This window comes from Ictalurus punctatus, chromosome 21 (assembly GCF_001660625.3).
Source record: "Ictalurus punctatus breed USDA103 chromosome 21, Coco_2.0, whole genome shotgun sequence".
In the NCBI taxonomy this organism is placed as follows: domain Eukaryota; kingdom Metazoa; phylum Chordata; class Actinopteri; order Siluriformes; family Ictaluridae; genus Ictalurus; species Ictalurus punctatus.
The window spans coordinates 10,780,234-10,792,463 of NC_030436.2; the positions used below are offsets into that span (position 1 = coordinate 10,780,234).

Below are 12,230 nucleotides of genomic sequence, written 5' to 3' on the forward strand. Positions count from 1 at the left end.
AAAAGATTAGGTTGAAAAATGCCAGAACAATCCCTTATGGAGAACGAAACAAATGGTGAAGACCTCAAATAGAAGACGTCAACTTATAAAAAAAAAAAACAAGAACAAGCACGTCTCGAGTACAATCAGAGATGTTATAATAAGAAGTATGAAGCGAATAAAATGTTCCACTCATAATTGCAGATCCTAGAATCAGCAGTACAAAGAAAGTGGGAGAATAATTGCGTAGGTCTCGAGACAACTTAATTGCTGCCTCTGAGTCTTACTTTTAGAATGATTTTCATACAACAGCCACATAACGTCTAGACACGGTGCCTGTGATGAGGCTTTTTTTTTTTTACAACTCTTTTAATGTCATCCCACACATAATGTCATCTTTGGCTTGGTTTGTCAACTTCAGGCTAACCATTAAGTAAAAAATAAAATAAAGAGGAACACCCCGTCTCTCGCCCAGGAAAAGTCTATTTTGGAGATGCACTGTGAACATTTACAGTGTTAAGTACTGAAGTCAGTGGTGGCTCAGTGGATATAGGCTCTGGGTTACTGATCAGAAGGTCAGGGGTTCAAGCCTCAGCACTGCCAAGGTACCACTGTTGGGCCCTTGAGCAAGGCCCTTAAACCTCAATTCCACAGTTGTATAAATGAGATAACTCTAAGTTGCTCTGGATTAATCCGTCTGCCAAAATGCCATAAATGTAAGAACTGTACACCAGGTTATAGTGCTGGCAATAATGTACGATACTATAGTGATATTTTCACTTTAAATTGGCCTCGAGAACTGTGGCGCTCCTCTTAACTTCCTTCTCAATGGGAAAACTTCAGCTTTATCTTACTATCAGAGTAAATATAAACATTTACTTCTTCTTCTTCCTCTTCCAGAAATATCTATTAACAGAAGACAAAAGTATGCTCCTAAATGAAAATGCACCCCTGATAAGTGTCCAGGCTGGTATAAACCGCACAGTTATCTGGTATTTACAGAGTGTACCTTTCTAAAGTCTGATATCTATAGCTGTTTATTCTACTGCACTGTTCAACAGTCCACTGTTTTTCATTCATAGTAAAGTTGGTGATGATGAGCCGGAGACAGGAATGCTGTAAAACTTTGTCAAGCACGCATCGCAAAGTGTACTGACGTGCGTATTTACTGTACTGGAGTGACTTCTTTCTCTACACACTGTTATGAGAAGAGATCCCACAGTTAAGTTATGTGTGTGGCCAGTGTGTGGTCAGCTGTGTGTGAAATGTAATGACATAGAAAACAGTTCAAAACTGGAAAACAATGAAGAATACCCCCTGTAAAGCATCTATAAGCCTTAAAAGCTGCTCATGTACTGGAATTAAATCTGATTAACAAAATCTACAATCGAATCTATAATGGTATAATATACACAGAGCCTTTATAACACATTCTGAAGCATTCATAAAGAAACCATTGCTGGAGCGTTTAATCTTGTGAGGTGATATTAGATATTAGAGGTTTTCTGTGAATCACTGAATTGAGAGATTGAACGTGGTCCTGTCAGTTTTTAGTTATTAGTTTGATCTACATCTAGTGCTGTAAAATGAGACAAAAAAGCAGTATTTCTATCTCATTAAATTTACATTACATTTATTCACTTAGCAGACACTTTTATCCAAAGCGACTTACAAATGAGAAAGATACAAGCAAAGTGATATATCAAGCAGAGAACAATACAGGAAGTGCTACCATACAAGATCTATTAATTGAATTCCAGAAGAAGCAAAGTGCAGAGTAGAGGTGTAAGTGCATTTAAAAAAAAAAATGTTATTATGAGTTGGTTAGGTGTTCATGGAAGAGGTGGGTCTTTAGCTGTTTTTTAGCTGTTCATTAATACCTTTTATAAAACTCTGGCACAGTGAAAACCAAGACTGCAGTTTCTGATATGATATTACATTTGTAATATAATATCGTAGGTAAGATAAGATATCTTACAAAGTTGATTTGATCTTGCCAAGCTCCACCGATAAGAGTCCTGCTTCTTCATGTTTGCCGTGCGATGCTCTGGTGCATCTCCAGCGTGATGTTCACCTCCTTCTGTGCTCTGTGCCGCTAGAGATAGGTTCAGAATACACCAATACACTCATCTTCAAAAAGAAACGACGTGCAAGGGCCGCTCTGTCGTTCTGACATGCTTTTCTACCACTAGAACGGTCTACGAGTCGTTTTCGTTGGCAGGGAAACGCAGCTGTCAATCATCATACGATCTGACTCATTGTGGCTTTTACAACCCCGGATTCCAAAAAAATTGGAACGCTGTGTAAAATGTAAATAAAAACCGAATGCAGTGATTGCACATCTGGAAACGCACCATCAATGCTGAAAGGTATATACAGGTTTTAGAGCAACATATACTTCCATCCAGATTCCATCCCATCTTTACTTCTGAGAGACACTGCCTCTCTAAGATACTCTTTTTATACACGATCATCTTACTGACCTGTTGCCAATTAACCTCCAGCTGTTTCTTTTTACTAACACTTACTTTTCCAGCCTTTTATTGCCCCAGTCCCAACTTTTTTGAGACATGTCGTGGCCAGCAAATTCAAAATGACTTTCTTTTTTCCTTAAAACGGTGCATTTCTTTAGTTTAAACATTTGATATGTTTTCTCTGTTCTACTGTGAATAACATACGGGTTTATGAGATTTGCAAATCATTGCATTGTTTTTATTTACATTTTACACAGCATCCCAACTTTTATCAATAGGTAGAAGGTTTTTAACATTTATCTGTGTTGCCAGGGGCATTAAAAAACACTATGTTGACAATTGTGGGAACTTGTCATACCATACAGTTTAATGTGCCTCATGAAGTATGTTACTTTGGCACAATCTAGCTATCAGTGATTAGGAGGAAATGCACTTGGCATCGTCAACAACAACACAACAACACAAACTTGTTTATTAGTAACTAAAAAAATTCCTCAAGTGCAGGTTCTTTCACAACTATCAATCGAACCATTTAATGTAAGTATTTCCTAGCAAAATGTAAGATTTAATGTAAGTATTTCCTAGTGTTTTCACCAACTAGTCAAGTCTTTCCTCATTTTTTTAATGATAAGTAACATGTGATCTTCAATCACACCTAAGATTTAATATGTAATGAACCTCTGAGTTGACTTCTGTAGTTTAAACTTGTTTCATGGTCCATGAAACATGCATGTCCCTCGTTCCCTCATGGTCCATGCACGGTCATGCATGTCCCTCGTTCCCGGTTAAAAACAAAGGGGGATAGAGCTTTTGCTTTTGCTATGGAATCAACTGCCAATAGACATCCGCCTTGCACCTTCTATTACTACTTTTAAAAATAGGCTTAAAACATATCTCTTCTACCAGGCTTTTTGATCAAATTTTTAATTGTTTAAACAATTTTTTTATTGATTTTTTCTATTGCCTATTGTCTGCTTTTATTTGGTCTAATTCTGCTTCTATTTTACTTTCTGTACTCTGTTCAGTTCTTTGGTCAGCGTTGCTGTGTGAAACGTGCTATACAAATAAATTTTACTTACTTACTTACTTACTTACTTACTTACATGGTGTCATGTTGCCATGCGACTACCTGCTGATAGTGATGCAGTGGGGTTTATGCTGCATTCGTCTTGCAGGCCCCTCTGAAATTACTGGAACGGCAAGGCCAATTCTATGGATTTCGCTATACATTGAAGACAGTTAAGTTTCAGATCAAAAGATGAATATGAGAGGACAGATCAGAATTTCAGCTTTCATTTCCTCTTATTTATATCTAGAGGTGCTATACAACTTAGAACACTGCACCTTGTGTTTGAACCTACCCATTTTTTCAAGTGCTCAAAAATATTGGAACATGTGACTGACAGATGTTTATTGTTACCCAGGTGTGTCCTGTTAGATCGATTGTTTAAAGAATTAATTGCTCTGAATGTCTACTCTTCGTTTGAGCCCAAGGTTTCACCTAATATGAGGAAATGAAAGCTGAAATTCTAATCTGTCGTCTCATATTCATCTTTTGATCTCAAACCCAAATGTCTTTAATGTATAGAGAAAACAATAGAATTGGCCTTGCTGTTCTAATACTTTCCAATACTAGAGGGGACTGTATATCAGAATTACGCCTTTTTCGGCTTCTACAAAGTGTGGGGGAAAAATTATGGACGTCTTTTGTTAGCAACAAGCTAGCCAGCTAACTGTGATGAGTGATGCTACTTTGTTTCCTGTTCATGCTGTGAGCAACCATGTTTAGTTGACGTCATGCGCTGAACTCAAGGTTGAGGAGACCATCCCGAGTTCCAGAGTTGGAATTCTAAGTTGAGGGAAGTCAGAAGTCGGAAATTAAAAGTTACGACATTTAGTCGACCTTAAGTTAAAGAGATTGATGCAGCAGAGCTTTAGTATTTTAGTCTGTCCAACCCTGTGGATATTTCCTCCTCAGGCACCTTATACGAACTGATGAAGTGTCGGTCGAGTGAGTTGCTGTGTTTGGACTTTAGAGTAACAGTGACATATAGCGCTTGTTTAACTCCAGCCCCCAGGGTCCAGGAACTTCCTGTGAGTCCTCCTCCATCTATCCACTCTTTCAGTGTGTGAGAAACCATATGTGAGGAAGGCCAGCTCTGTTATACACGTCCTGCTGGATGGCAGTTTGTGAAGAAGGACACTCAGCAAACTGTTAGCCTTTACAGACAATAATGCACATCCCCTTCGTCAAACATTGGATTAACAGAGCTGCACCAGTAACAGACTGATAGACCTATACTGTACTAAAGAGCGTCACGCCAGATCATTCTTACCCACAACAATTGATATGAATAATGAATAATGAGCCACTCTACTGTCACAACAATGCTGACATCCCACTACTCAGACAAAACCAGGACTAGAAACTATAATAATACAAACAATAACAACAATAATAATAATACTAAGTAGTAGTAATAGTAGTAGTAGTAGAAATACCTCACACGGCATATTTTAACTGGTACCGCCTCATTTTCTTGCACACTTTGTTTACAAGTTTGTTTACACTTATTTTTGTACTGTGCCACCTTATTGTATTAATGGTTGCTTGTGAATGTTTGTGAATGTCTATAACGCTGCAATCCTCGGGAGCAATAAAGTTTTGATCTATCTATCTATCTATCTGTCACCCATGAACACATGTTGATTTTATTAAGACTAGATCTATACAACTTAGTCTTAAAGCTGTGTCATGTATTAAAGTATAACAGAAGTATATTTTACTTAGAAGATGAACAGAATTAATTAGTATTCTGTGTCATGGAGAAGAAGCTTTGAAACAAACTGAGGGCTTACTTACCCCCTGATGTGGTTTATTTGATCTCCTGAATAAAAAATAAAGATCCCACAGTAGCTGAAAGAGCACAAAAATAAATCTAACATCAGAGGGAAGAGCTTTCTAAAGTTTACACACACAAAAAAAAAAAGACAAGTGAGATTTAGAGTCATTTTGGTAAAGCCATTATGCATCCTATATTCTACTGGGAATTTAGTGAGAGAATTCCACCTACAGTTTGTGCACTTTAAGACACCCACGAGAAAGTCGTGTGTGTGTGTGTATGTGGTGTGTGTATGTGGTGAGTTTAAGGGTCATTAAGTTGGAGCAAACTCATGCATGAATGCCATCATCTCGTTAAATCACCACGTCATTCTTGAAAATTATATGCGCCAAAAAAGGAACTGTTTGAGTTCAGCAGTCTTCTCCACCTCCTGTTTCCATCCCGAGAGTTTGTCCTCAGACTGCCAGTCCTGTGTGAGACTCGGCTGTGGGCAGCGTGGGCGTTTTTGATTAATCTGAGGACATGATGTCACGATTGCAAAGTCGTACAAAATCACACAAGGAAGGAAAAGGAATGCCATAATCTGGAATGCGCCGGGATCGAACAGAATCTGATCGATTTTGTGTTTAATCTGATTTGAACGAATGATGAAAATAAAGAGTTAAGTTTGAAGCTGAGGTGTGCATTGGAACTGGGATCCCATTGGACTAAAAAAAAAAACAGTGACAGTAGCGGGCCATTCGATATGAAGCTCACTGGACAAAGAAAAGCCATGCTGATTGACATCAAGTTTCAAGTATCGTGTACATTAATTCATCTTCAGTAAACACTTTAACCTGGTCAGGGTCACTGTAGTTTAAATAAGAATTTACTTAGAAAAAAAACCTTAAAAGAACTTACGTATAATGTTCGGAACATCCATGAAGCAAGTTAGTTCCTGTTCTCACTTACGTTTTAGGAGCTATAAAAAGTCCTTTCTCTTGAAATTAGTGAGACATAAATAACGCAGCTTGTCATGTTACCGAGAAACTGCAAAAAAATAATTAAACTCTTCTGTCTGACACTGGAGACTCCTTCCATAAACAAATGCTAAATAAATGTCTCCTTATGGAAAACATCAACGAACGAGCATTTTTCACCTTTTTAAGATCTGTTTATGTGGACCCTCTGCCATAAAAGTGAATGAGCTGTTGCTATTGAAACGATAATATATTAGAACGAGCGCATTAATAGAAACCTGTGATTTGCAGCTGCGCTACTGTCAGAGCTGCTGTTATAGAAAATGAACCAACACGGTTTGACCAATCACACAGCAGCCCTGTGTCCCATGCCTAGCTTGACGAGCAGTGATATAGAGAACAGAAGGTGTATAAAACAATTTAAAAGCACAGCTCATGAATGATGTGTTCACATTTTTGACCTTTTTAACTTAAAATCTCTGTTTGTCTTTTGGCCAGGGTTCGTCAGACTTTATATCCTGCAGCAGACTACTGTTTAATACATCGCTGGCTTGCAGGAGGCCCGTAAAGCTTGTTTAAATAAACTCTGTGTTGGCGTAATTTATGGGTCTCTTAGACCCACACCATTTAAAAAGAAAAAAAAAAACCTGTTGAGAATCCAAGCTCTCCTTACCGTCTCTGAAAAAAACCAGATGTCTTTAGTTGACACTAAATTCAAAACAAAGTTGTTTCTGTGCATTGTAGTAAAACCAGGTTCCAGCACTGGACAGATATCGAATAGCTGGTTTTGCTTATAAACACAATTTCATTTCAGTGTAAAAAAAGAACCAGTATACAGTCAGGTCCGTAAATATTTGGACAGTGACACACTGTTCGTAGTTTTTCCTCTCTACGCCAACACACTGGTTTTGAAATGAAGCAATCAAGTGTAGACTTTCAGCTTTAACAAAAAAAATAAATTACATATAGTACATATATAGTGTCACAGGACTGGTTTAATAATTAAAGTCTGGCTTTAAGTTTAGCACAACATCCCTACGTGGCAACTGTTTTCACTTCTAATTACGAGAACAGAAAAATGGGTCAGTATTGCATTCACACTCACTTGAGATGTTAAATAGGGTTGGAGCTCTGAATTATATGAGACCAAGTACTGTTTTAAAAAAGAATAAAGATGCTAAAATATGTGTCTATTCTAGTCTATTAATGCAGACATGCAGTATATGCTAGCATGACCGACATTTATACAGAGGACATTTCTTAGCATTTTGGCAAAAATTCAAACTGAACAGTAGCTCTTAGCGACGCAGGAACACTAAACGCGGCGCTGCGTCTTGTTCACTAATGCACTCAACCCTGGCGTTTCCGCTCGGCCTGTCCTTGGGATAAGTTTCAGAGCAGTTCCACTGAGCAGTACGTCGTTTAACCCGGGACAAATGCGTCCGCATGGCCTCTGCATTTTTAAAGGACGGAAAAAACGACTCCGACGTGCCTGCTGCAGGGAAGCGTTAAGTCCCGCAGTGAGGCGAGCGATGTCCAGAATTAATGTAGTTGTTTGGATGTGGTCTGACGCTCGAGGCCGTGACCTCTGTGGTTAATATACGGACCATTAATCGGGAGTCCGGTAAAAGATCAGCAGCCCGTTAACATAACTAATAGTTGAACAGAAAGAGAGCACCGATTAGTCATCTCTGATCCTTTAATAAATGGCAGCATCTTGTTGAACTTGGGTGAGTTACGCTCAAGGTAATATCAAAAACGTTAAAAATAGATCAAATTAAACCCAAAACTAGCTTCTGCTTCTGCATCTCATAGCACGACTCTCTGTTAAATGAAGCTCTTTATCCTGGGAGTTATTTTCAGGGAAGGGATTTACATCACTTTTTTTTTTTTTCATTTCCTCATTCTCTCTTGTTGGATCTGTGCTTTTGATATTCTTTAACTCTAGCCTGGATGGCTGATGCCACCACTACACAGCTAAACCCAGTTCTGGCCCGAGCATCTGAAATGATTATTAGCGGTAGGTATGAGGAGTTTGAGACTGTGTGTCTCGGTTAGTCAGTCCCTGAGGAACTACTGGAACAGGAAACCAGAACAGCAGCAAGTCCCGCACCAATCAGCTCACAGTTTAGACAAATTGATCGCTGCAACGAGAAAGCCTTGACCTTGTGACTGCCGCATGGAAACACAGAACAAACCTGGAACACTCATCGGAGGCATGCCAGGGTGCCAGATATTAACTGTCTCAGTGCCAAGCTCACGCACACATAAAACGAGACCAATAAAATTCACAGCTCTCTCGCTTTCTCCTGCTTGATTTCAATCCTACGATGGCACCTTCATTTAATCAGAGACTTTTTTTTATTCTTTGTGCCCAAGAAACAACCAGAAACAAGTCCAGATAAGGATTTCCTTCCATCTTTACATATTTCAGCATATTTCACCCTTTATCCTGTGCTTGGCTTTGAACCATGAAAATAAGCAGCTTAATTGTGTGAGGACATTCCTGATTAGCCCACAGCGGTTGCTTTTTCAGCCTCTCTCCATGCAGTTCTGTCTGGAAAGCTGACATGGCAGATGCACGTGTTTACAATCTGGCAGACTGACCTCCACACACACAAACACACACACACACACACACACACACACACACACACACTAATAACCAGGACAGTAAAACAGTTCAACCATGTAGGACTGGGTGATATATCGATATAGTATCAATATCGTGATAAATGTTTACATGATACACTTATCGATATCTCAGCTCTTTGGTATGGTGATGTATTTAAAAAAATGTTTTTAATAATTACAAATTAAATGGTATGGAATGGATGCAACTGATTTGACGGAATAAAAATAAACACCTTAATCTTCTTCGTCTTTGTAGGCATTAACGAAAAGTATCCTCAGTGTCCTCAAATGTCCTGATATGATATTTTTGTCATATCGCCAGGCCATTTTTGCATATTAGCATTATTATTTAGTATTATTTACTATTTTACCATATTATTTAGTTCATTTTACAGAGATATGAGGCCTGAAAAGAAAACGAGTAAGAAAATATTCTGACATTCGTGTATGTAAGGAATAAAACATTACATGTTGTGTTGTTACGGGAAAATAATCAACCATGTGGTGGTCTGATGAGTTAATGTTAAAACCAATGCAGTGCTGAGGTGTTTTATTCCTCTAATACCACAGCAATTTACCAACACTAACCATTTTTAAAAAAAAAAATTAATTACTAAAAAACAACACGTCCTATTTAATCTGTTTATAGTTACATTCATTGTTATGAAACAAGTTCGTTCCTGTTCTCAATAAGAGCAACCTCTCTTATTTTTCTCTCTTTTGAATATATCATGTCAAAGGACACGGCCTGTCACGTAACAAAGCGGAAACTCCTCTGTCCTGTAGATGTCTGAAAAGTTACAGCTTCACCTCTGACTGTTACAAAGCGCTGACAGTGGAGACTCCTTCCATAAACGTTCAATAAAAAAAATAAAAATCTCCTTACTGAAAACTTCACTGCATTAACGATTACGCACATTTTGTAAACCGTGCGTTGTTACCGGATGTACAAGTCCCTGCCAATGAGCTGTTACTTTAGAAACGATAACTGGTGCTGCTGTTGTTAATCAATCCCTTCCGACCAATCATAATCCAGAATTTAGCAGCGCTTCGGTGAAATTACATGTCAGCCCATCGTGTGACATAATCATCAGATCAAGCATTCACGCCCCACCCTCTTGGCCTCGATGACCCTCACACCCACACCGCCCCCAGGCTCTGTCTCCTCCTGCTTGTGCCGGCATGTAGGTATCCGTGTGTAATTCCTAACGAATTTCCAGGAAAATCAGACCTATTATAGTAACTGAGGAAATGATTAATAGTAGAGGTGGGCAGAAGAAGAGGCTGAGTAAGCTTCGTGTAATCATTCCCAATGTAGTAATATGGTAATATTTACATTTTCATGCCTGTGGGTGCTTGGATTTGTGTCATGTCTCCATGGCTGAGAAAGACAGACAGAGTGTGTGTGGACATGTTGGAGTGAATGTGTGTGTGTGAGTGTGTTGCCTCAAACCATATGGCTGTCTCTGAGACATTCCCAGTTCCCCACAGCATTGACTAAACACAAGAATATGAGCTCGCCTGGCGTATTGAACTGATTTGTCACCATTCTTTCGACAGCTGTTAGTTCTGGCCGCTTAGCATTCTAGCCAGATGTGGTACAGCAGACTAAATTAGTGCAACATGCAGTTTATATACATTTATCCATTGTATATCTTACAGCTATTAGTAATGCCATTGATCCTTATTATATTACTATATTCAGTCTTTTTACTTGACACTATTTTTTCTAAATTGTAAACATTCCCACTGCTGTGACGTCTGAGTTCGTACCTACCAAACACGAGTCTTCAATGTAAGGGTTAAAACACTCAGGAAATGAGTTGGTGATGAAACGGAGTTACTGTTACCTACACTGGAGTGGATTTCTCCTACACTACATTGATATACCAATGATTCTTTTTTCATTATTATTAATTAAAGCGTGACACTTACTTTTTATCTGTTGCAGCTGGTAATGGTACAGAGAAACCGCAAAAAGCGTAAACGTCTCTGGAAGTTAAAGTTAGCTCTGTACACTGACACTGGAGACTCCTTCCATAAATGCTCACCATACCGATGATCCCAGCATTGTTTTTAGTACTGGTTATGTGCAGTAAGTCCCAGTGAATGAGCTGTTACTATAGCAACAATAACGCGCTTCCTAAAAAAGCCGTTATAAAATTTATCTTCCTCCAGGTTAACGATGTTGTGTGACGTATAGCTGGCTGGTGTAATCTCACGGCTTGAACTTTTATACCTGCTGTTAAGGACCGGCTACGGTGAGCTTACATCAGCAGGTCGAGTTTTCGCGACCTGGTAACCTCGAGGTGATGATTCACGTCCTTCCCCTCAGTGTGGACACACCCTTCCTGTTGGAATCTTACCATCTTGTGCCTAGGTGTCATACACGTGTTTGGTGAAGTGTGTCCCAAGGACAGGAAAGTCCCTTCAGGCTCACGGGTCAAAACTTGTAAAGGGGAAGCTCAAGGTTTGGGATCGAGATGTTTAAACAGGAAGGAAGTGCAGAAAAATTTGGATAGCATTTGGAATTTTTTTTTTTTTTTTTTACAAGGACATAACTTATGTAAATTCAAATCACGAAGAGCCAGTTAATACCTGCTTAATACGATCCAGAAAAACACAATGTAAGTGCATGATTCATGTTTTGGTTAGATGCCAAAAGGTAGGTTTTAGTCTGGTGTCCTGCTTTCACTCTTGCTTCTTCAGCGCTGCCTGCCTTTATAAGGCACTTCCTTCTGAATCTGTGTGTGTGGTGACATCACATCACCCATGGAGTGTGTGTGTGTGTGTTTGTGTGTGTGTGTGTGTGTGTGTGTGTGTGTGTTTGTGTGTGTGTGTGTGTGTGTGAGGCGGGAGCTTGGCAAGAAAGAACGAGGGAGGGTTCTAGCAGGAGAGGAAAGTTCACGGCTGGGTTTCTTTCAACACGAGGCAATCTGTGCTTGCATCAAGCTTTTCTTTTCTTTTTTTCTGTTGTTTTTTTTTGGCACCTTTCTTTTATTTCTTTACCCGATTATAAAGTAATGTAGGGAGAAAAGCAGAATGAAGCAAAACCTAAAAATGTGGAAGGGATTGTTTGCAAAATTAGTTAAAGGAGCAATTTTGCAAGCACAAAGTAAAAAGCAGTCGGGTGCATGCTCAGAAAAATGCACGCATGCCTGCAGAAAACAAAATGCACTTTACGCCATACTTTATGTGCAAGCAAGTTCATACGCTTTTGCACTGGCTTACCACGGAACTCTCCTGCTCTGCAAACACACAGCCGAAGAGCGACAGGCTCTCCGTTCTCCTGCTGGCCATGACTGGCTTGAGGGAATGTGAAAAATGCACCCAAAATTATA

General features: G+C 39.2%; 1 protein-coding gene across 2 annotated transcripts in view; it reads right to left on the minus strand.

Annotated features, from left to right (window-relative positions):
- LOC108255281 (taste receptor type 1 member 3) overlaps positions 1-11,510 on the minus strand; it is a 49,192-nt gene extending 37,682 nt beyond the window's left edge. The window contains exon 1 of one of the 2 annotated variants that reach the window (XM_047149464.2): positions 10,825-11,510. In XM_047149464.2, the coding sequence (XP_047005420.1) occupies positions 10,825-10,943 (119 nt within the window). In that variant the 5' untranslated portion in view covers positions 10,944-11,510. The remainder of the gene's footprint in view (positions 1-10,824) is intronic. The other variant, XM_017451137.3, reaches the window with a different exon arrangement.
- Between the last annotated feature and the right edge of the window lie 720 nt (positions 11,511-12,230).